Source organism: Drosophila bipectinata, chromosome 2L (assembly GCF_030179905.1).
Source record: "Drosophila bipectinata strain 14024-0381.07 chromosome 2L, DbipHiC1v2, whole genome shotgun sequence".
Lineage (NCBI taxonomy): Eukaryota > Metazoa > Arthropoda > Insecta > Diptera > Drosophilidae > Drosophila > Drosophila bipectinata.
The window spans coordinates 10,358,820-10,383,144 of NC_091736.1; the positions used below are offsets into that span (position 1 = coordinate 10,358,820).

Below are 24,325 nucleotides of genomic sequence, written 5' to 3' on the forward strand. Positions count from 1 at the left end.
TATGTAAATTTTTTCGTGATCCCTCCGAAAATGAGGTTTGGGGGGTATTTTTTTGGGCTTTTTATTAGAAAAAGAGTTTATTAAACAATGTTTCTATTTGATGGCCAACAATTATCAAAAAAAAACAGGCGCCGCTTTTTTTTTTTGCAAAAAGTGGAAGTTCTGGATAGTTTTCTGTCGACTATTGTTTTGAGTCATGTAAAAACTAGCAAAAAACAAGAAAGGAAAGCTAACTTCGGGCGGAGCCGAAGCTTATATACCCTTGCAGTTAAAACCGGATATATATCGCAAACATCGGATATAGTTGGCCGATCCTTATGGGAATATGAATAAATAATCCAATTTATTACAATACAAAATCTAAAAAAAGTCCCAAACTTCTATCTTCAAGAATACCAAAGTTGGTATTTCTACCAAAAACCATTTCCGATAGTTCAGTTATATGGCAGCTATAAGATATAGTCGGCCGATCGTTATGAAATTTGGTAAGTCGGATTAAATGACCAAGAATATAATCTGTACCAAGTTCCAGCTTTAAATCTTCAAAAACACGAAAGTTGGGTCATTTCCGATTGTTCAGTTATATGACAACTATAGGATATAGTCGGCCGATCCTTACGAAATTTGGCATGTCGTATTATTTTGCCAAAAATAGCGCTCGTGTAAAATTTGAACTCTCTAACTCTAAAAACACCGAAGTTATACCATTTCCGATCAATCAGTTATATGGCAGCTATAGGATATAGTCGGCCGATCCGGGCCGTTCCGACTTATATACTGCGTGCAAAGGAAAGAAGGGTGTGTGCAAAGTTTCAAGTCGATAGCTTTAAAACTGAGAGACTAGTTCGCGTAGAAACAGACAGACAGACAGACAGACAGACGGACATGCTCATATCAACTCAGGAGGTAATCCTGAACAAGAATATATATACTTTATAGGGTCGGAGATGTCTCCTTCACTGCGTTGCACACTTTTGGACAAAATTATAACACGCTCTGCAAGGGTATAATAATATTACATAATTTTAATACATGGCTTGTAACAAACTGCTTTATACGTTGTCTTACGAATCATACTCGCACTACGTTTTTTTGTACACTGCTTTATTCATCACGTAACAGTAGATGGCGCTGGCCTGCAACATGAAAGTTACATAAACTGCTTTATGAATGGTACGTGTAAAAAAAATATTTTGATAAGTAAAAATCTAACCAATCAAATATTTTTATAAAAAAAGGATATTTAGAATATTATTCTACTCAAAACTGTGAGGGTTCTTTTCTAAAAGGAAGACAATTTTGTTCAAATATGTATAATGTTTCTTTGAAGTTTATTTAACTTATTTATTTCATTCAACAAATTCCATTTCAATAAAATCATTTGTCTTTTGATAAAAATATCTGAAACCTTGCACGATTTATTCCGTAAGCAAACCAGTACATTTGAAACATGTAGTCTCCCTCCGGAAACGGAAGTATTGTTGTGAGACGATGACTAATCTGTTCTGTTGTTAACTTTTCCAAAACCAAATCGTGCTGAAAAAAACAATATACTTCAAATTTGAAGTTTTTAAAAGCGATTACATACATCGTAGGGACACGAGTGATTCATGTTGGATACCTCAATTATAAACTCGTAAAAATAAAGTGCCACAGGATTACCCTTTGGATTTTGTTGAAACTTACAAGCGTCTAGGGTCATATTGTAGAGGAAGGGCTTGTAGCCATTAAATCGTTTGTAGAGTGCGAAATTAACCTAGTAATTTGTATAAAATTATTTACTTTTAATTTTTTATAATAAAATATTTTTGTTTTACCTTGACCTTTGTGACTGGAACTTTGAACAGATTAACCTTTAAGGAAAAGTATTTGTATGTCCTGTTTATCGATTTCAAAAAACAATATTCAAAGTCTGAGAATGTCTTATCCAGTGATGTGCAGATAATATTTCTGAATTCAACCGCGGGCTTAACCTGAAATTCAGAGGGCTAGTAACTTTTGAGAATTGTAATACTTTGGCCTATATACCACTTTGGCCAAATGAAAGGCCAACAAAATATTTATGAAAAGTAACGAAGTTTTCATCGCGAAGCGTCCATGAATAAACTGACCATGTAATACTTTATAATAATTTTGTATACTCGCTTTTTATATTGTCATTTCAAAAAATTATATTCCCATTTGCCAAGTAAAATTGGCAAATTATTTAGTGATTGTTTGATAATAACTTTAAACTCAATCGATTGGTTTTTAATTACTTTTGTTTAAAATTATAAGAGTGCGACTGGTATTTGGAGTTCTCATTATTCTAATATTTACGTAGCTTTTTACAGAGAACTGAATTGCTTTTGATAGAACTTAATAATTTTATAATTTTTTCAAAAAATCTGTTTATCCTTCCTTTGTAAAATATATCTGAAACACTGCCCTATTTATATCGTAGGCGAACCAGTACATTTGAAACATGTAGTCTCCATCCGGAAAAGGAAGAATTTTTGTGAATCGATGATAAAATATTTCTGTTGATAATTTTTCCAAAACCAGATCGTGCTGAAAAAGAACATATTAATAAAACTTTGTCTTTTCTTAAAAGTAGCAACATACGTCGTAAGGACACGAATGATTCATGTTGGAGAAACTCCTGAAGAACTCATAAAAATATAGAGCCACAGGTTGGGATTTTTTATTTTTGAGAAATTTACAGGCGTCCAATGTCACATTGTAGAGGAAGGGCTTATACCCATTTAATCGCTTGTACAGTCCCAAGTTGATCTAATTAAAGAAGAATAATTTTTTAATTCTAAGTCCTTAGAATAAAATGGGTTTTTGTTACCTTAACTTTGGTGATTGGAACTTTGAAGAGATTGACTTTTAGGGAAAAGTATTTGTAAGTTCTGTTTATCGATTTCAGAAAACAATATTCAAAATCAGAAAATGTCTTATCCAGGGAAGTGCAGATTATGTTCTTAAACTCCACCTCAGGCATTACCTGTAATATATTATTATGGAAAGTTTTTGATGTATTATAGGTTTTGAATACCTACCATTTTTACCAAAAATAATGCCACTAACAAATTTAAAATTAAGAACGAAGCTTTCATCGTTAGGCATTCAGGAACAAACTGTTCATTTAATATTTCCAAAAAATGGTTGATCACGAATTTTAGAGAAGAATGTAATTACTGAAAATTATATTTTAATTCGCTAAAACGCAGCTAAAAACGCTAAATATCGGTCTTTCGATAAATGACTCCATTAAAATGATAAGAAATATAATCTTTTTATTAAGTTTTTAAATATTCGACTTGTTTTTACCATACCAGTGTTTGAAAATATAAAAACAAAATTTAAAATTCAATGAATGGTTTAATTTGCTTTTATAATTGTTTTTTTCTTTTATTTTCAATAAAATATACTATTAATTAAAACCATTTTCATATTTTTCAAACATTTCTAAAATAATGATACAATCATAAAAGCGCAAGCGTGACGAATAAGCCCCGATAAAGAAGTAAACTCACTGGTGAGAGAAAACTAGCACTCCCATCTCATAGTTTAGTTGCCATATTTATGATTATGTCCTGTCATGTCCTGTGTAGTTATTGCATGGCCATCCAGCATCCTAAATAAACAATCGATGAGCATATGACAGCAAACTAATAAAATTTGCCATCCCTCCTACCTGACAAGGGTTTCGTCAAACGCCGTGTCCTTGTTGTCCTGAATGTACTGACTATCTGTTTTGTTTTAACCCCCCTCCCATCCTATGACCATTTCCTGATTGCCCGGCCTTTGTTTCAGGAGCTGCAATTATGGGAATTTCGGCAATTTTACGGATCCCGGAACGAACCTGACCAGTGGCCAATGACCAATGGCCAGTCGGTCTAACAATATAATTTACAGCGCTTTTGTGTAGCGAGGCGTGAATTTAGTACTCAAAACTGAACCCCTGAATGAAGTAATAAATTTTTAAAGTCCCGGACCTAGTTCCAATACCGAACAAAGTCCTGCGGCGCCTGGTCCAGTTAATCGCATTTGTTGGTTTTGTAATTATTATAATTCTCAGGCTATGGAAATGATTTTGGCATTTCAATTTGTACTGGCGACCGCAGTTTTCGACCCCTTTTCCCCGTCACTTGGTCACTTTCGATTTTACAAAACTACGAATCCTTGGCCGAGGCGCAGGCGCAGCTGCTGTTTTACACTCCCTCCCTCGATTTTTGGTTCGTCCTGTTCGGCGCGTGCAGTTCGCAGCAGGACATTGTGTCCATTGAAATCCTGCCAATGTTTTCCCTCAGTTTTTCACCTTTTGAGTGGCAATTTCGCCGTCGCTAGTTGGTGCAGCAAAAAGGATTAAAGGACTTCTCGCGGTCGCCTTTGTGCTCAGCCAATTTACCGTAAAATTCAATGCGCTTTCCTCTGTCACTTTTATTTTTGGATCCTTTATTGTGGCGATATTTGGTTTCTGTATTTTTCCTAAAACTCATACATATATATTTTTTTTTTACCTTTTTCCGGAGTTTTCCCCGCTTTTTTTGCGCACATTTATCAATTGTTTTTTTTTTTTGTCGCGGTGAAAGTGACAAATTTTCGTTGTCCCATCTGAAGATTTATGTGTCGATTCTGCTTTTGAAGTGGTTCAGTGGTTGAGTGGTTCAGTGGTACCTAGCCAATTGTTTCCACCTCTCAAGGGTTGAGAGGCGTGGCCGTTAGCGATCGAAAGTCAGGAGCGAAGATTTATTCACTATGTCCCAATAGTTCAGGCAGATGATCCTCAGGGGAGTTCAACATGATGGAGAATAATTGCACACTGTTTGGAAAAAAAGTGTAGGGTTAATAAATTGCAGCTTTTCCAAGAAATTTATATAACCTATTTCACTTATTTACTATAAAATATTTTCGGTAAAAAAATAGTCTTAAAGGTTAATAAATAAGCCCTGATCTTGAACCTGGTCAATGTCAGTATGTACGGACATATGCTCATGTTCAGTGTCCAGTTTCCACTGGCCATTGGCCATTTTCACAGCTTGGTGGGCAAGTGTTTTGTGTCATTTTTTGCGACACTCATGTTTTCCACCAAGCCGAGTCATTCTCGCATGAAAATTAAACAACAAAAAATGGAAAACATGTTCTTGTCTTGCCGGGAAACTCAATAAGCGTGTGCACCAACATTGTCATTCATTCATTTATTCACTCGGTCCAGCACGCACTCATTCATCCACTTACTTATTCATTCAATATATTCCAAACAAATTGCCATCGCCTGGTGGCTATTAAAGTGCACGTCGATTTTTTAATTAAAAAATATTTTCAGTCGCAGCGACAACTGCTGGGAAATTAGCCTCAAGTGTTTCGGATTGTCAAGCTGTGCGCCTGCGCAATTGAAAATCCTAAGTCCTTCGGCTTCCTGGGACTTTGTCCAGCTGTCCATAAATCATCCATCTATTCGGGATTTGTGTAATGCTGATTTTACTATTTTTTACGGCCTTTTTACAAGTGACCTCTTCGCGTTGACCTCCTACATACACACGAGGGATGGGCTGAGTTTTTTGTTATCCGGGTGGGTAATCGTCCTTAGTCAAAATTTTGTCAAAGTTTATTTATGATTTTTCGCTGTTTTTTTCGGTGGATGATTCCTGATTTTTTCTGGTACTTATGCATGCCAACTGGACAGAGTGAAGTGGCAGTCATTTTTTGCTATTATAGGAGATGTTAAACTGTATTTACATGTTTTTTAAGGGTGTGTTTAAAAATATGGTTGGATCTGTATGGATTTTAATAATTTTGATTGAAAACTAGATTTTTGACTTGAATTTCATTTCTGACTCATAAAAATCCAAGCCTTTAAGCGGTTGGGACACTCCCAAGTCTTTTGGCCTTCTCCGTTTTTTATGAATTGCGATTTTCTGCCCACCACTTCCGACCGCAATCGACTGACAATTATCGGGTATTTAATTTCGTACAACAGACAGCCAAGGATTTCCTCCGGGCTGCCTGTCCTTTGAAATTATCCTTCGCTTTTCGCATTCTCCACGGGTGACAATTGCAGACGCGGCATATAAAGTATATTTAATGTCAAAAACCGCAACTGCGAATAAAAAAAGGTGAAAATAAAGGAAACTGGCAAAGAGGGAAACAGATAAAATCAGCCGACACCGCAGGATACTCCAAAAAAAAGGAGGATTACACCACCCCAAAAAAAAAAGATAGAAACCAGAGGAGGCCTATAAAAAATAAATAAAATTAATCGTTCGCACGTGCGATGAAAACGAAATTCAAAGATTCAAATCCAAATCAATCGCTGTATACTTGAAAATTAAATCGAAGATTCCAATTCATCAACGAAGATGATTATGGCGTTCATGATGAGCTCGGTGATGGGAATACTTGACATGTCTATCAATAAAATATTGTACAATAATTGCGTCTCATGTGGCGACGAAAATAAAAGAAAGTTTTTTTTATATACATATACCTTTGGCAATGAGCCATTAAATAAACATGAAATGAGCTAAACAAACAACTTGGTAATGGAAGCATATATATGTAATTATGTCATAATGGTCGATCATAATGGGCGTGCAGCTGTGAGGTTTTCGATTTCTTGTGGTAATTTATTTTGGGGGAAAAAATAAGAAAAAATATACATATTTTAATTGAAATTTAAGATATAGAAACAAAGAAGCGAAGCTACCATATTAACAACTCGGTTGACTGGCAAAAAAATTTCTTAAGTCAAGAAAATGTCAGAAATACATTTAAACATTATTTTTTTGAATAAAATCCCAGTTAGATACAAAAATGAATTACATGTATAATGATAATATTTCAAAACAAAAAGCTCTGTTCTGGGTACAGTTTATGCCTTTTTTGTAAAAGGACCCGTCAATTAACGACAATTTATATGGCCACGAGTTCCTGGCACGTTCCCTCATCAGTAGTCCTTGCCCATCCCACCAGTCTACAATTTATGATACTTCCGTTTCCTTTCGAAAATAACGAGTAAAACGAAACAATTAACAATTGTTGTAGCTGCGCCTGCGCCCTGGACAACAGCAAAACAAACAACAAATCAAAGTATAGAACATGCATATATATATTTTTGTCCGTTGTATTTTTTGTTTTCCCTGATTTTGTATTTTTTTTTCTTGAATGTGATGGCGCGAAATGGAGTGCGCTTTAATTTGCATAAATTACCAGTAAAGGGTTAAAAATGGGAGGGCGTAAGGGGAGGATTACCCTGGGTTGAAGTGGTCGCCTGCACTTGAAAAAATCTGTTGCAAATGTACAGACACCACATGAGCAACTCCTCCTTTAGACCTATAGACCAGCTCCATCCGTTTATTTTTTTTGGTTTTTTGTTCTTGGATGCTGAAGTGGTTGATTGCATTTATGGACCTCTGCTACAGTTGCCCTGCAGCGATTTTTATACGATGTATGGTATGGTACAATATCCATGGACGCGAGGTGTGTCCGCTCAGCTCAGCCGTGAAAATTGTAATGTACATGGCAATTCCATTTAATATAGACAGCATCCAGATGCCAGAGAGTTACGCAAATAGCCAAGGGGCACACTCTTAAAAAGCGGGAGGAGGTGCTTTGGGTTAGCAATCATTTTAAAACCCGCATAATTGTCGGGATTTGCACACCAAACTCGAGACAGGATATAAAAAAGGGTTAAAAGTTTGGAGGAGTGGCCGGCTGGTTTTGAACTGCATGTTTTTAGTGTGGTTGGGAGCATAGAATGCTCAAATATTTTCTAAATTTCGATACCATACCTAGTGTCAAAATAGGAAAACAAAACCCTAAAATATGTTTTCTTATCAAACCCACATCTTACTTAAAATCTCTTTCTACCTCAAAATATTGTTTCAAACGTGTCAAAATAAATGAAATATTTTTATATCAAGATCGTGCCAAATCCGGACCAATTCCCTGTTGATTTTTCATCTTCGATAGGCCAGTGACCACTTCAAAATCGTATATCCCTTGCAGGACCTCTGTATCCAGGGTCAAAATGTTTCAATTCTGAGCGGAGATTTTAACGCGGATGCTGTTGCCCGGAAATCATCCCCTGGCATCTAAATCTGCATGTTTGTTGTTTTTTAAAACGTTTTTAATACGAAAAATGTCACAAAAAATATCAGAAGTAGTCGGTTGACGAGAAACGGGTTCATTTGAATGACAATCGAGGGAGGGATGGTACGGGGATCGAAAAAGGATCTGATGATGATGAGGCTGTGCCCGAGTTTTTGATGAGCTTGTAATGCTCTCGATGAGCTTGGCCTGGGCGAGGGATTCTTTTTGTATTCTATATTTGGGTGAAGCAGCTGTCCGAGGATTGAAAATGTTTTGTCTGGCTGAGGTTTGTAGATCACCGATCTGCCAACTCCATGGGGCGTGTCCGTTGCTCTTTTTTTTAATGTTTTTTATGATAAGCTGACGTTTTCTAGTCGCAATTATGCATGCAACATTAAACAATTTTCCAAAAGCCTTAATTTTTTGTTGTGTGGCCCGGCAGGTCGGCAAGGCTGAAGATTAAGTTGTCATTTGTGGAGGAATATTGTCTCTCATTTTAATTATTTATTTTCTTGGTTTGTAGCCTTGAGGCTTTAAAACATTTGTGGTGAGGTAAAATCAATTAGAGACAACTCCTATTTCGGTTTGAGAATCTGTGCTCTTTCTACTGGCCTTTGTCCCCGCTCAAGAGCCGCCTTAAACGCTTTGTTGTCAAGTACTTGACTGCTTTGTGTCCTTTCGCACACCTCACACTCCCCTCCACTCACTCACATTTGCTTTTATCTTAATTACAAAAAATGCCAGGAATAAAAGGAGTAATTTGCAATGCGGAAATGCGACAGTTGCGCCGCCTATGAAGTTCACCCTGTTACTGCGCTTCCTTCCTCCAAGCAACACATATCTTAAAGAATATAATAAATGATATTAAAATAATTCTGTATTAATATGTATTTAAGGATTTACTTCAAATATTTCAGAACTTAATAGTAACTTTAGTTTTCTGTGAAATTTTTCTTAATGCTTGATTCCTATTATTTTGTCTACAATCGTTCTCAGCTCCATGCATTCCCTGCCAGGCATTTTTAATCGTTAAATGCAATTGCAGCGGCTATGTTGACGGTTTCAGGTGAAGTGTCGTAGAGGTGCGCAAAGGATAGTGTCCTTTTTGTATCCCTTTGGCTATGCTGTCCTGTCACTTGACTATTTTATGATGGGGCTTCCACTCATGCTCGCTGTTAACTACTGAAATCCGGTGTGGCGACAGTGGAAAGGAAATTGCTGTCGGACATTCCTAATCCCAAAAATAACAAATCACAGAGAATATTTACAGGATTTTACAATTTGTCTGGAGAGCCGAGTATCGTACTAAGACGAATAAGCCTTTTATACATTTTTATGCATTTTTTTTGTACAATCTCTGATTCACATCCCATTGTGCTCCTTAACAAAGTTGAGCATTCCTTTTAAAATTTTAATACACATTTCTGGGGCGAGTTCATGGCTGGGCTTTTGGCTTCAGTTGTCTCTGCTCCGCCAGCTGCCAAGTGTAATTACACTAAACAGCAAACAAAATGATAATTATTATTGCATGTCCTTGCTGCCCCTGCTCTGAGGGTTAAGCACTCCAATGGAAATTTTGTTGTTATTTTGTTTCTAGGCTAATTCCTTGCAGCGCAACGAAAACATACAAACTGAAAACAGTCGTCGCAGCACATAATCAAAAATAAATACTCAGCCAAGTACAAAATGAACACACTCGCCCAAAAAAACAACATTCAGAACAACTCTTAAATAAACAAAGTTGCAATTTCTGTGCAACAAAAGAAAATAGAGCGCAAATGGGAAATGCGTATTAGTAGTTGGGAGTAGGGGGACTTGTCGGAAAAATCGAAAATGCATCAGAAATTCAAATGCCACGAGCCACGAGCTGGCGAAAAACCTTCGATCTTTTACTTCAGGTTATAAATGCACAGAGAAAAATATTGTCTGATTTGTATGTCATGTAGGACATTTGTTAGATTAAGTTGTTGGATAAGTTTGTTAGTTATAAAAACAAGATTTGGGTTTTGTTTCAGTGCATTTATATTTACCTACCTTTCACTGTTTGCCATGTCCTGGCTGGGAATTTTCCTAGGGGTTTTAGGATACAAGGAGAGCCTGCAGAAGGTGAGTTCTAGGGGCGAGGACTCGTCCTGATTCTGGTTCTGGCTCTGAGTTTCTGTTTACCCGCCTCCGGCTGCCTTGAGTTGCTCTTGCGTGTTGCTTTCTGGTTAAGTGAACTGTTTTCGCTTTGTGTTGTCAGAGGCGTGGGGATTTTATTTTTTTTTAGCTAGGAGGAGAACTTTTTCAAGTGGGCCACGGTAGCTGAATACTTTGCGGGGCTGTGCGTTCAATTAAAGTTTCTAGTTTCCGTGACTGCATCGTAGACGGAAGCTGTCCGCATAATCCCTATCTGAGCTGATTGAAAAATTGCAATTCCTGGAAATTGAATCCATGTTATTACTTGTTATTTATCTAGAACTTGACCTTCGATTTAGAGGCGTAATAAATGTAAGAAAATATCTTGAAGTATCTAGTTTCTGTTTAGTTTCAATGAAGAGGACAAGAATGAATATTTCTATAGAAATAGTTGGTTTTGTGTTCAATTACTGACTTGTGTTACTTTATTCAATTAGGCCTAACTGAAATCTTTGTTCAGAATTATATATTCTGTGAAATGCTCAGTCTTCTGGTCAAATAAATTCCTCCTGCAATATTTGGCTTATATCTATAAAAGCATTTTCCTTTTGCCTTCGAAATTGTGTCCAGCTTATCTCAACTCATGCAAATATGCTACGTATAATGCCATAAAGTAATCCCTCCTTTCATTTCTCCAGCCATTCAGTGTGATTTCGGAGCCATGGCCAGTTTGTTTATGGCTTTTGCCTGCGGCTGATTGGCCGCATTTCAACACCTTGGCATTTGTTCGGCCCCATATCCTTTATCCTGCCACATATCGATTGCATTCAATGCAGCTGGAAGCTTTTGTCTGGGCTTAATCGACAGTTAAGTGAGAATGGAAAGGGAAAAGGATCCATGTGTATATGTGTATACATGTATGTGTGTGGGTGAGAGGTCCTTGTTTGCCTAACTGAGTGCCATGTTTAGCATATTGCCACAGAGATTGCTCAACAAATTGCTTCACAGAAGAGAAATAATTTCAATTTTCCACAGACACAGATGCATTGAAAGAAATACTTACAAGTCTGTTTCTACCATTTGTATATTTTAGTTTTCAAAAGAAAATTTGTCTCTAAGTGCATTCGTATTTTCCCACTTTGATATTTGGTTTTCGATTAGGACTCACATTAGTTGGTCTTTATGGCTTGACCAATTGTTAATTTATTCCGGCGACATCTGTCAGGAGACGAATGCAAATGCAGTTCTCTGCGAGGACACACCCAGTGATTTATGTGTACAAATCCGGACAGGATGGTATCCTGTTTGCAGCCTCTTCTCCTCCGACCCGTATGCAAATGACAAATTATTTTATTCCTCCCTCCCTCCCTCGGTCAAGTAAATCCCCTAAACCCTTTCATATCATCCGAATTTTTTTTGGTGGTCTAGATGCAACCCTTTTTTGGTTTGCGACACTTTTCCGTCGCTAATCAATGCTAGAAATTCACCCAGATTTGTTCACTTAATTTTTATTTGTTTTTCTAGCCGATAACGAACGGAGTACAGAATAACACCCAAATGCAATCGTAAACGTTGCGGCTCATTAAATATGCAAATTATGCAAAAACCACTTGAATGTGTAAACATTGACAATCCTATTGCCATTGCCGGCATTGGTAACGATAACAAATGGTAACTGTACTCAAGTTTGATAGGGGTACACTGTAGAAAAAGGTCTTAGCCTTTTATAAATTTTGGGAAACTGTTAGGAAAAAGTTACATACCATTCTCTTTCTATATTCTTTGAATAAGAGTTAAAATCTGTATCCTAACTCCTGTAATTTTTTCAAAATAAATCCAATATTGTGTTCTGTGCATCTCTGTGGACCTCCCCCTTTTTCCTCCCTCTCTAATTACGGCTGGCACGTAAATCCCATTAAAGGCGGACACGCAACTTGACCAGAGCCATCATCGTCATCATCAAGCAGTCATGGGGAATAAAACCCTCGACGGACTTTTGTTCTAATTCAATTTCCTTCTGGTCACTTTATACCGGCTGACCGCTGGTCACACGTCACTCAGTTCCAGTTGGCCAGTTGTTGAGGAGAAAACCAGTTAACCTTTCCAGGTAGAACGTCGGAATTCTCAACTTCCCCACATTCCCTATTCCGCTCCTCTTATCGCCAGCGGGACATCGACTGCGTGTCTCTATCGTGTAATTGAGACAAATGTTAATTGAAACTGTGGAAAGTGTAAAGGATAATATATAGACTAGATGATACTTAGTACTATAATTTTTTAGTATATTCATTAATGTTATTCTAAAACTGGCTATAGATTTCTTTTCCCTTAAAACGTTATGTCGAAAATAAAGTATCGAAGATTTAAAACTTTATTGGACAGGACTATCGCAATAAACCTAACGCTACTCAAACGTTTAAATAAGTATTACTGTATATACATTAATAGGAGAAACTATTAACCTTGTGTATCCCCCAAACAAACCCAACCAATGGGCATCAAAACCAAGGAATGCGGAATAAATGGGAGTGTGTCCGGCGTGCAATATTGAACAGTTTTTTGATTGACATTATCGCGTGGGTGCGATACTTAATTCCTAGCTCTAGATGTTAAAAACGATATGATGGATAGATCACAGACAGTTGTTGGGTTTTAGGCATTTCCTGGAATAAACACACATGACGACCCTACACACCCCTAACCTACCCCAAAACCCTAAACCAAAACTGAACTTCTGTTGTTTGGAAAATTTGCCTGCAAAACCCCTTCTTCCGTCCTTTGTCTTGTTCGAAAATTTTTCAATATGCATGCAATTTGAAAAATTTTGCATGCCCCAGGCAAAAAAAAAGTCATAATTAAATTATTAGGGCCACGTTCCAACCCGCTCTGATTTTAGATTTTCTATTTTTTCGCATATTGGCCCATTGTTTACCTTTCTCCACACTCTTGGTGTGGAAATGTTTTGTCATAAATTTGCATTGCACAATGCGGGGCTGGCCCTGAAATCGGAGTCTATAAATTTGTCACGGGCACAAAGAATTGCGAATTTTCTTTCTTCGGGAGTGGAAAATTATAGATTTGATTCCTTGACGTTTAAAAAAGGGAAGGAGTAGAGCTGTCATAATCATAATTTTTGGTATTTTAGTGCGGGGCGTGTTCGTTACCTTTTATTTTTTACCAGTAGGGGTTAAATGAACAGCTGCTGACCTTGCTAAAAATTGCAAGGATATGCCTAATTAAAAGGGTTCTGTGGGATTGGGGAAATATTTGTCAATCATCATACTTAGTTTTTATTTAATAAATTTATCAAAAAACTCTAGTTCGAGATATTCATGTTATAGCTTCATTAACTTCAATCTTTCTACACATTTCAATTTATCTTTCATCTTGCACGAAGCACTTTGAACTCATCCCCACTTACCTTATGCTAATTTGTAACCCAATAACCATATTCAAATGCGGTCACATCACTTTACTTGGATAAATAATCGGAAAAGGTAAACCAATAAAAATAAAAACACTTCATTAGTTGACCACTAAAAACTACAAAACCGAAACACCGCTAACTCTTTTTTGGTTTATTACATAAAGTAGGAGAAACCCCGCACAAATTTGTTGGACAAACTTGAAAAAAAAAATGGGATCATGAGTTCGCGTGGGTGCTTCAAAATAATACTATATAAATTCAGGAAGAAGAGAAAAACGGACTACGAAGAGCAGCCAATAAATTTTCAATTTAACTCAAAACTTTGTTGACACTTTTATGTGACATCTGGGGGTCCGATTTTGGAGTTGGCAGGTTGAGGTAGCTCCGGTTTTGATTTAGCTGCTCATAAATATTCCCCAAACCGAAAAATCGCTGATTATGCATCGGTTTGAAGTGCCCATATATAACCATTTTACCATTATAATCAAATTAAAAACACTCACCGAATGCAATCAAAGTTGCATAAATTACATTTGCCTCGCTCACTATCAAAATAGCCCAAAATAAGAGTTATGCGGTTATAATTTTGGATTATAAACAGTGTGTACTCTATGCAGAGGAAGAGTGGGTTCATCATTTAAATAAACAGCTCATTAATTAATAAAAAACAAACAGTAATTAATTTTGTAATAAATAAATAAGTTTTAAAGAGAAAGCTTTGATTACAAGACTTGATTAAAATTTTAAAAATTGTTCGGATAAAGTACATCTTGAATTCGTCTTTGTGTCTTAAAATTTCCTCTCATTTTTTAAGACGCGTGCGGCCAATTTGATGACGATGCTGGCGGTGCACCGCATGACGTGAATTCGGCGAATATGCAACATTGCAACTTGGCAACATTGCCGTCGAGCTGGACAGCAAAAATATCAACGTCCCACGCACAACAGGAAGCCTTTTGGCCATTCAAATGGACACGCATATATCCACAAGACGCTTTCCTTTGATCAGATCTACAAGTTAGAGTTGGCAAAGTTTGCTTTTTTTTTTGGCCAAAGTTATATTAAAATTTATATTTTTAAGAGGGAAATTAAAGGAATGATTGTTATTTTAAGCTTGCGTTTTTAGCTTTATTTCATTTAACTTTTGAAATAAATAACTAACTTTACTTTTCTTCAGGTGGAGTAGAAAATAAAGTTGGTCTTTTCACAAATTCACAAAAAGAGTCAAGACACCAACAACTGTGACAACTTTCGGTGTTTGTTTGTTGTTTAAAATGTTTTTTATTTTTACTTTTTGCTAATTTTATTTTCAATTTTTTTTTTAACTACAAGCTCTTGTTGTGTTCAATGTTTGTTGTTGGGTCAACAGACACACAGATTGGTGCTCTCGTAGTTGCCGTTTGCTTTGCCGTGTTTTGGCAGCAATTAATCGGCATTAAAATTTATAACACCGACATAATTAATGGTCTGCTAATATGCCATAAAATTAGTTACTTAGCCGCCAAGCAGCGTGTTCAATTAAGGATTTGCTTGTGTACTCGAACATCGCTTCCCCGATGGCATAAATCAAAATGCTTATCACGCACTCCCGATTCCCGAAAAGAAACTTGTCCGCCTTCAAAATATTTTGTATACTAATGGCCAGTGAAATTTGTCTTGATTGGCGGTGTAATTGTATAACTTGGGCGACCCTCTAACCCCAAGACACACAATCCCGATTTAGGTCCTTGGAGTCTGGTTTGGGCAAAAGGTTAACAGGAAGTGCCATAATTTGCCATATTGTTGTTGATTTGAGATGGTCAAGGAAAAGGCCAACAGGAAAGTGGTTTAAGTTTTTTTATGATAGACTTTGAGATACCCTAAATAACTAAAATAATAAGTAATAGTTTATGTTGATATAAAATAGTCTTTTTTTTTGTTTGATTACTTCTAAAGCCTTTTTGTACATTTTTATTAAACTTATCTTGATTCGTTTATACCCGTTTATAGGCTTAGATAAATATCTCTTGGGCAGTAGTATTTTTCTGCTTTTTTTTCTTCCTTTCAAATGTCATGCATTGGGAAATGCGATGCGAGATCTTACGATGCTCGGGGGCCACTCAAAAGTCAATAAGAAATCTCCTTTTCTCGGGAGGAAGTCAGCAGGAGCAACTGGTTTCGCTTCTTTTGTTGTTTATGCTCCAAAGGCTGCTGCCATTCATTTGATGTCGAAACATCTTGGCATGTACTCGATGTCAGACGGCATCTCTTCATCTCAAACTCCATCTCTATCTCCACCTCCATCGTCATCGCACATCTCAGCTGGCATCGGCCATATACTTTTGAACTGACCTTTTGGCTTTTGCGAAAATTGCATGGAAAATGCGAAAAGTCGAGGGAAAATCTCTGCTGAAAATGCCTTCATCATCATCATCATCGTCGTCATTTGGCTATTGCTTTTTGTATTATTTGACTTTTTAAATTGTTAAAGCCAATATGATTTATGTTAATGCTAATGGCAAAATGTCAAGTGTTGCCCACGGAACTTCTTCATCATTGGCTTCTCTGGTGTTTCGTACTTTCCAAATAGCAACTTTTTAATTGGGTTTTAATGTTATTGGAGTTGAAACACGGGTTTGAACATATTTTTGGCTTGTTGCTGAATAAAAGCAAGCCAAGGAAATTGTTTAAATAAACCAACTAAGGAAATGCTCATTAGGGAAACAAAAAAAAAAACCATTTAAAATAAATGAATACTACAGTTTTGACAACCAAATTGGTTGACGGATTTGAATGGAAGTAATTACTTGAAATATGTTGAAGCCAATTTAAATTTCCTTAAGTTCTGCCAACCTGATGGGGAAACCCTTACCAGATCCAACTCCATCCAGTTTCCCCCAGTTCTTTATGGGTTACCAAGGTGCTAGGCAATTATTTATTTATATTTGCAGACAACAAGCCTCAAGGCTGACTCCGTCTGTGTGTGTTCTATCTAATGGCTTGATAAATTTGTTTATTTGCGCCCAAAAATAAACCAGAGACACAGACATAGCCACACATGTTTGGTCTGCTCCCTTTCATATTTTGAATGTTTTTCGACTGCATTTTGATTAAGTAGAAAATTTAATTTGTTAACATTTGAACCGGCGCGGAGCTACTCCCATTTACTTTTCAAACAGAATTCGGAACGCAAACGCATAAATCAAAACTGCATTGACAGCATTTTATTTTTATATTTTATCCTCTATGACTTGGTGTTTATTATTTTTTTTTTTTTTTGTGATAAAGCTTGATCTGGGGGCGGCTTGAAGGTAGTTTATCAAAATACTTGTCAGTTACTTAGTTGCCTATCTAGAGAAGTGCGTGTCTAAATGTGTGTTGCAATTAAGAGAAATTGCTGGCCAAGAGACATAAATAGAAATTAAAAGCGCAACGCCAATGATATTACACCATTAAATGCGCCATTTAAGTGCAAGACGACAACGCCAAGATTTAATTACAGCAAATTGCAAAGATGTTTCGACATGGACCGATGTTAAGGGGAGTCGTCAGCAATGTGTTAATCCAATTTGTGTGCCATTAGATGACCCACATTCGAGGTGGTCAATCGGGCAAATGGGAAGCGGAGATGCCCAGATGGATGGTTGGTTGGACGGAATGGAATGGATGGATGGCCAAGGTAATTGCACTGGACGGATCTCCATCCGTGTACTGGAGCACCGACCACAAGCCATTGACAATGTCAAGGCAACCAGTTTCGATTACAGCCTGGAACACGTCTTCGCCTCCAATATCTCTCTGACATAATTGGCAACGACTTTATGGCCGATTCGAGTGCATTGTCATTGGAGAAGATCGCAATTAGATGGCCTATGATGGATTTTAGTTATTTAGACTTCAGTTTATACAAAAATCAAAAGAGAAGAGGATACACATCTTAAGAGGTTATAATTTTATTCTATCCAATGCTTAATCGTTTGATAAAAGTGTAGCTAAGCAATAGCACCGATAGGATGTGTCCCCTATATGGCCCTCAGTGATGACCATATCTGTTACAATTTTCATCCGATTCTCAAGCGGAGTACCTTAAACGATTTCTGGATTTATTCACCACCATTCTGCATCAAAATCCTGAGACAAAATATTTTTTTGATTTTTTGTCCATTTTTTGTGATGGGTTCCCATGAAAATGGTGTTTTCCCGTATAGGGCCCACAGGGATTGGTATATCTTTCGCAATTCTCATCCGATTCTCAAGCGGAGTACCTTAAACGATTTCTGGATCGATTTGCCACCATTCTGCATCAAAATCCTGAGACAAAATATTTTGTTGATTTTTCGTCCATTTTTTGTGATGGGATCCCATGAAAATGGTGTTTTCCCCTATAGGGCTATATCTATAGGCTATATCTTCCCCAATTCTCATCCTATTCTAAAGCGGAGTACCTTAAACGATTTCTGGATCGATTTGCCACCATTCTGCATCAAAATCCTGAGACAAAATATTTTGTTGATTTTTTGTCCATTTTTTGTGATGGGATCCCATGAAAATGGTGTTTTTCTCTATAGGGCTATATCTATAGGCTATATCTTCCCCAATTCTCATCCTATTCTTAAGCGGAGTACCTTAAACGATTTCTGGATCGATTCGCCACCATTCTGCATCCTGAGACATAATATTTGTTTAATTCGGAGGTCGGAGATGTCTCCTTCGCTGCATTGCACATTTTTGACCAAAATTTTAATAATCTCTGCAATATTAGATAGTAAAAAACTCCATTAAAAGAACCCAAAACAAATATCTGAATTAGTCCTATATTTTTCTACATGCAGAACTTACATCAACATTCCAGAACTTCATAATTTCAAGAATATGTCTCTTTCCCTCCAACTCGCCTCTATGTACCAAGCCGAGTACTTGACTTGATTGATTGCCAACTCACTGACTGCCAGTCGAAAGCAATTTCCACTCGAGCTGAGCTCACGGGAGAGATGACGGAGTCGAGCGTCGGGAGACGGAAGCCGGGAGTCGGTCGACTTCTAGGCAATCCGTAAGTACGAGTATCTGTATCTAAGCCCGTTGTTCCATTCCATATGTGGGTCGTCGATCCACCGTCGACGCCAGTGCAAATTTACAGAGATATTTGCATGTGTCTGGCATGTTACACTGCCAACCGTACAGGCGGGGGGTATACCAACATTGGGATGGGTTTTGTCAGTCAGAAATGATCGATTGAGTGGCTTTGAAAACGATTACGAGGCGGTGGGAACTGGTCACTCAACTATGAAAGTTGTTAACTGAGATGTTAGGTGGAATGGCCAAAGGCGGGGCATGTAATAAACTAAATAAATATTAGTTGTCCGTAGTTTTCTTTTTTTTTAATAGTTTAATTATTTAACCAAACTCCCTTCTTAGCCAAGATTCCCATCATTAATTTCTTTAGAGTATTGGCAACTTCTTTCTTGTTTAGCCTTTGTTTTTCCATTACTTTGCTGGAGCAGATGTCGTTGGCATATCTGTCTGAATGCCCCCCAAAAACACGCTCCCTGGCTACCCTCTTTTGACTCCACAAGTGTCGACGGGTAAATGACTCCAATTTGATTTGTTTGTTGTTGACTTTGTTGTTTTGGGCTGCGCCATGGATGCTTGTATGTATGTATGGAATTAAAATCACTTTTTGGACTCAAAGCCGTCTAGTCAGTAAGCCGACCGACACACACATTTCAAAGATATATAGATGTGCTTGTGCATTGTATAAACTGTAAATTGTCTTTATCAATTTGAAGTGCTAGGCGGATTATTTATGCAACTTGCCATGAATATTTTTGTAGATAAAGTGCGTACACTTACAGGCCCTGGCTAAAGTCGCGGTTCTCATGTCTGAATTCGAATCGAATCTCAAGTTTTTGGGTCATTTTGGGCTTGAATTACGCACCACAGACCATGGACCATGGGCCGAAAGATTGGTGGCCGTTGAAATATTTAAATGCCTTGCTGCTGACAACTTTATTGGCGTGGAAATAAATATGTGTGGTTGGACGGGAAGTCTAGATGGATTATATTTCCATTAAATATTACTTGAAGTAGTTCATTTTAAATTATAAAATATTACTTAATATACTACTTGTTCTTATAGCTATCTACGTATCGATTGAAATGTATCTTAAATGCGAAATAACAAAATTAAGCCAAACAATGGAGGGGATTAAAATAGAAAGCTGCCCACACAATGGGCAATCAGCGAGGGTCCTCCCTCGTCCTCGTCCACATTCTGCTCCTGTTTCCGTTCCACTATTTCCCCCGCCCTGCTCTAATTGCACTTCCTTTGTGCGTGTCCTCCCGGCTCCTGTCCGTTTGTTGTTGCCGGGGCGTGAGTTTTCGGACAGTAAACAGGATTTGCCAGTCCGTCCACCGGTCACTTTCACCGCATTCACCAAAATCGAAATGGGAATCGAACTAGTGGTAATCGCTTTATAATGCCCAGCCACCGCAAAAATTTTGCGCAAAAATATCGACAGCTGGCTGGAGAAAAAAGTCTCATCCCTTCAAGCCAAATGAAGCGGATCTAAGCCTTTAGATATCTAGTGCTACTGTCCCATAAAAATCTCCACGCATTTTTGTGGATATTTTTTTGTTCACGCTCCGTAATTTGGCACTCATTGGAATTGCTTCATTTTGAACTTTCACTTTGTTTATGGATCGTTTTTAATTAATTTTTTATTATTTTCGATCCCAAAAAAACTTGATTCCGTTTTGGGTATCTTTTTACCCCTTTTACCCTGAATACTTTTGACAGATTTACGGTTGAGATTTCTGCGGGTTACTATATCTAGGTGGGGGGAAAAGGGTTGATTTTTTGGTTTAGTTCGATATCCTGGGAAGTCGACGAAAAAAAAATAATAACTCCACGGATCAATTTATTTTTTCAAACATTTTTTTCATCACATTTTACTCTGAGGGGTCAGAGGCAATCATAATTTCATATTTACTTTGCGAAATGATGTTTGCTTTTCCTTCTTTTTTTTTGGGAGGTAATGTTTTTTTCTGTGATGTGAGGGAAATGGCTTTATTTCGGGTATGAGGGTACATTTTTGGCAACAAAAATGAGTCATATTTATGATTGCAAGAATTTGATATATTTTTTTACATTCAAACTTATTGGCTTATCTCCTTTCATCTTTATGACTTCCTAGTACTAACACTTGAGAGACCACTTTAGTGACAACCTGTTTTGTATTTTGCTACTCAGCTTGAGTGCCAAGGCATTTGTTCGTTGTCACTGTGTTTTGACTGTACTTCGGTGGCAGCTGCCGCGCCCAGCTTGCACTTTCCCTCCAAATGACGGTTTGAAAACTAAATTGCATCGGCTACTTGAAAATGGGGACGGGGCGTGAAATTTTTACCATGACTATGCCAGTCATTTTTTTTTTAAATGCTCGCACGTGCAACTACTGCACAGATAATGACATTTGACATATTATGCCACGCGTCGTGTGTGAATCGCTTACGAATGACGAATGTGTTGTTGTGCCAGCGCAGCGACACTTTCAAGTACAAGGGAAGGATCCTTTCGAAAGGAACAAGAACCAGGAGCCTGGACAGGACTTCACGCAGGCGTGACTGTCACAGGCAATTTGTCACAAATCAAAACGAAAGCAAGTCCAAAGCCCGGAAGTGAACAAAAGGGGTGACTACCCATCCATCCGGGGCTGCGCATGCGCACTTCCCGATACAGATACTGTATCTCTTCCTGGACGTTGTGTAATCCATCAAATGGCGTTTCGGCATGCTACATTTTCTGTTGACGGAGCGTGTCAAAGGAACGCCTACCAGCTGAATCAACTAGAACAGTATCCTTTTTACACCAAGAACAAAATTGTCTGATTTTAGGGGCACACTAATAAAGAAAAGTAGATCACAATTTTTGTTAAAAGGTAGAAAATGCATTATTTTTTCCACTGTAGGACATTCATCCTGGGCCAGTTGAAATTGGTCGTTAAATTCCTGGGCTCGTGCCATAAAAATCATCGACCTGGAGACTTCTTTCCTGATTTTGTTGTGACACAATGCAAGAGGTAGTGAGTGGATTTTATGTCCTCGTAACTTGCCCTAATTAAATGCAATTAGTTGAGCCAAACGACCAGCTGCCAGCAGAACATTTTCTCAATTAGCCAGCAAAATGCATAAAAAAATTTATATATATTTTCCAAGTGTCACAAAAAAATCATAAAAATGTTACAGAATTTCAGTTACTTTTATGCGATATTATTTTTAATGCCCTAGAGCGGCTCAGAAGGGTTTCCCTCCCTGGAATTTTCCCTTCGAATGCATTTTCTATGCAAAATAACAAAGAATTCTCATCTGCACTCTTTTTTTAATGGATTTTTTATGAATATTTTGGCTTGTTACACGCCTAATGACAGTTGATGTTTAATGGGGAACACACCCCTGGGCCGGGGCCATACATGCTCGTACATAAATCAAACAAAGCCATTGCCTAGATTTCTATATGTGCATTGGAAATCAAAGAGGCATTTCTGCCGCCTCATTGCGGACCTTGACTTGCCTTTTGTTGCCCCGAGAAGAACTCGCCTTGTCGCCACCTCAGGTGAGCCTCACCTTTTAATTAATTAGCGGCTACCAGAAGGTGACGGAGGCTCAGAGGGTGAGGAAAAGTTGCTCATTTGTTTACCAAGCCAGTCCCCCGACCTCTGGCAGATTCTGGCCTGAAACTCTCTGCATAATTAGACAAAGATGCGCCCCGAATAATGACTCACGTGTAATGGGAAACGGCTGCTCCACCCACGGGCCCCACCAACTTTGTGTGCGTTGGCGCCCAAGGTTAGCCTTGCCTGAACCCAAATGAACTCTGGATTTGGCCAATTCTGGACTGAAATGGAAGAAAAACACTTGGCTCCACTTGGATAGTAAGCATAGTTTGTTGATGTATTCTTTAACATTCTGGTCGAACAGGTTTCGGTTTGGTGAATTAAAGAGTTCCAGTCACAGTAAATCGAAGAAAACCAAAACAAAACCAGATTGATTCGGTGATGAAGAGCTAAGTGGCGTATAATAAAATCAAGTGGTTTTTATATGTATTAAAAAATCAATCATAAAAGGAAATAAAACAAATGCCAAGCAAGGTTAAACATCTTAGATTAAAGATTTGGACAAACCTATACTTGGATCAACAACCTACTTCCTGCATTTTGCCAACTTCATTTCCTTCGATTTCAAAATGTTTGTCAAAAGGAAAACCAACTTGCAAGGCAAACAGAACATAAGACTTTTCTATCCGAATGGAAATTGAAATTCATATGGAAATTCGTGGCACGTTTCAGAGATAGACGAACATGTGCTTTGAAGTTGATGATGCCGAGCATATTTGCTTGTGGCTTACCAGCCCATAATTGAGCAAAAATTTCCATTTTCCATGTACTGCCAGGGAAAATTTCAATTAATGAAGCATTAAAATTTTGCAGCACAAAAGATCGCAATGCGGTGATAAAAACAACCACATAGATAATAAAGACCCAATAATGAATGAGGGAAAGTTGATTGCAATCTGGAAACTGTCCCCTGATTAAAGATCACCCAGCTGATGAGGTTGCTAGGCTGCTGGATGAGACTGGGATGATGCCATTCTATTGCAAAAATATAGGTACAGGACACATAGATATAGAGCAAACTCCCGGCGGGGGGTTGCAAATTTTGGCATTGCGAAAAAACCGAAAATTCGGTTGCATATTCTCGATTGTGAAGTGAGATACAATTCACGCTCGAAGGAATTCTCAACAAGCTGCATAATGAACCAGAATGGGTGCGAGTAGGCGAATGATTTTCACTGAAAAAAATATACTGCAAATAAAAAAAAATTTAGCTATTTTAAAAATAGAAAGTGCCATATTTTGGTAATGATTTTTTTGTACAATGTTTCACAATAAGTAACCCTTTTTAGGATTTTACAATAAAATAAGGAAACGCTTCATGAAAAGTTTTCATTATAGTTTTATGATTGATTTTATAAGAATCTCTGTTATAGGGACGGCTTAGCCAGCATTGCTTTTCTTTGTTGAAAATTGTAATACCCTGTATAAGGGTACAAAATAACATTCTATTTTCGATTAACGAATATATCAATTTATACAAAACTATTTAAACGATCCATTCTCCAGCTGTCAGGCAGAGAACGTCTAACCACCGAACTGCCCGTCGATTCCTTCTGGCTTGTCTGTTCATTAAAAGCCGTAAACGTGGGAGCCGCGACTGCCGGCCATATATCAATCTCGATCTCAATCAGAATATCAATCCCCTAATCCGAAACCAAACTCAGCTAAAATCCAAGCCCAAGACCCATGGTAGAGAGCGTGCCACCGGCGGCAACAACAAAAACGAATCAGCTTAAATGAAATTGGTGCAATTTTGATTGATTTATAATTGAATGTGAATTGTTGATAAGATTATGATAAACGACATTCACATATATGCGGGTATGGGGCTAATGCCGGCGAGTTTGGCGTTCGTTGTCCGTAAAAATTATATGAAAAATCGCGAAAACAGGTTAACCCACTGAAGCCCCAGGGGATTCAGGGAGTTCGAGGGGGTTCCGCTTCGCATCGGTCGTCCATCGTTGGCGTCGGCGGCTTTGCCAATTTGATGGCATTTCGCTTCTCGTTTGTCGCCGCCACAAGATAAAATGAGAATCGATTATGATAAACAACG

The 24,325-nt window shown here is 37.8% G+C and overlaps 2 protein-coding genes across 6 annotated transcripts; both read right to left on the reverse strand.

The window, feature by feature from the left end:
* Positions 1–1,377: 1,377 nt before the first annotated feature.
* Positions 1,378–2,166, reverse strand: LOC108126616 (uncharacterized). The gene is made up of 4 exons (XM_043212603.2): positions 2,029–2,166; positions 1,818–1,973; positions 1,589–1,756; positions 1,378–1,536 (listed from the first exon to the last, which is right to left on the reverse strand). Exons 1-4 carry the CDS (start codon positions 2,083–2,085, stop codon positions 1,378–1,380), a joined length of 540 nt encoding a protein of 179 aa, XP_043068538.1. The 5' UTR covers positions 2,086–2,166.
* LOC108126617 (uncharacterized) lies at positions 1,879–22,541 on the reverse strand. Of its 5 annotated transcripts, none has more exons than XM_070277325.1 (8): positions 22,381–22,541; positions 3,683–4,810; positions 3,522–3,622; positions 3,045–3,122; positions 2,834–2,989; positions 2,605–2,772; positions 2,259–2,550; positions 1,879–1,973 (listed from the first exon to the last, which is right to left on the reverse strand). In XM_070277325.1, exons 4-7 carry the CDS (start codon positions 3,099–3,101, stop codon positions 2,392–2,394), a joined length of 540 nt encoding a protein of 179 aa, XP_070133426.1. In that variant the 5' UTR covers positions 3,102–3,122; positions 3,522–3,622; positions 3,683–4,810; positions 22,381–22,541; the 3' UTR covers positions 1,879–1,973; positions 2,259–2,391. The 5 variants fall into 5 exon arrangements, with proteins under 5 accessions (XP_070133426.1, XP_070133424.1, XP_070133425.1 ...); XM_070277323.1 differs by lacking the exon at positions 1,879–1,973 and adding an exon at positions 10,114–10,497 and having other exon boundaries at positions 2,390–2,550; XM_070277324.1 differs by lacking the exons at positions 1,879–1,973; positions 22,381–22,541 and adding exons at positions 10,114–10,497; positions 11,366–11,415 and having other exon boundaries at positions 2,390–2,550.
* Positions 22,542–24,325: the final 1,784 nt, after the last annotated feature.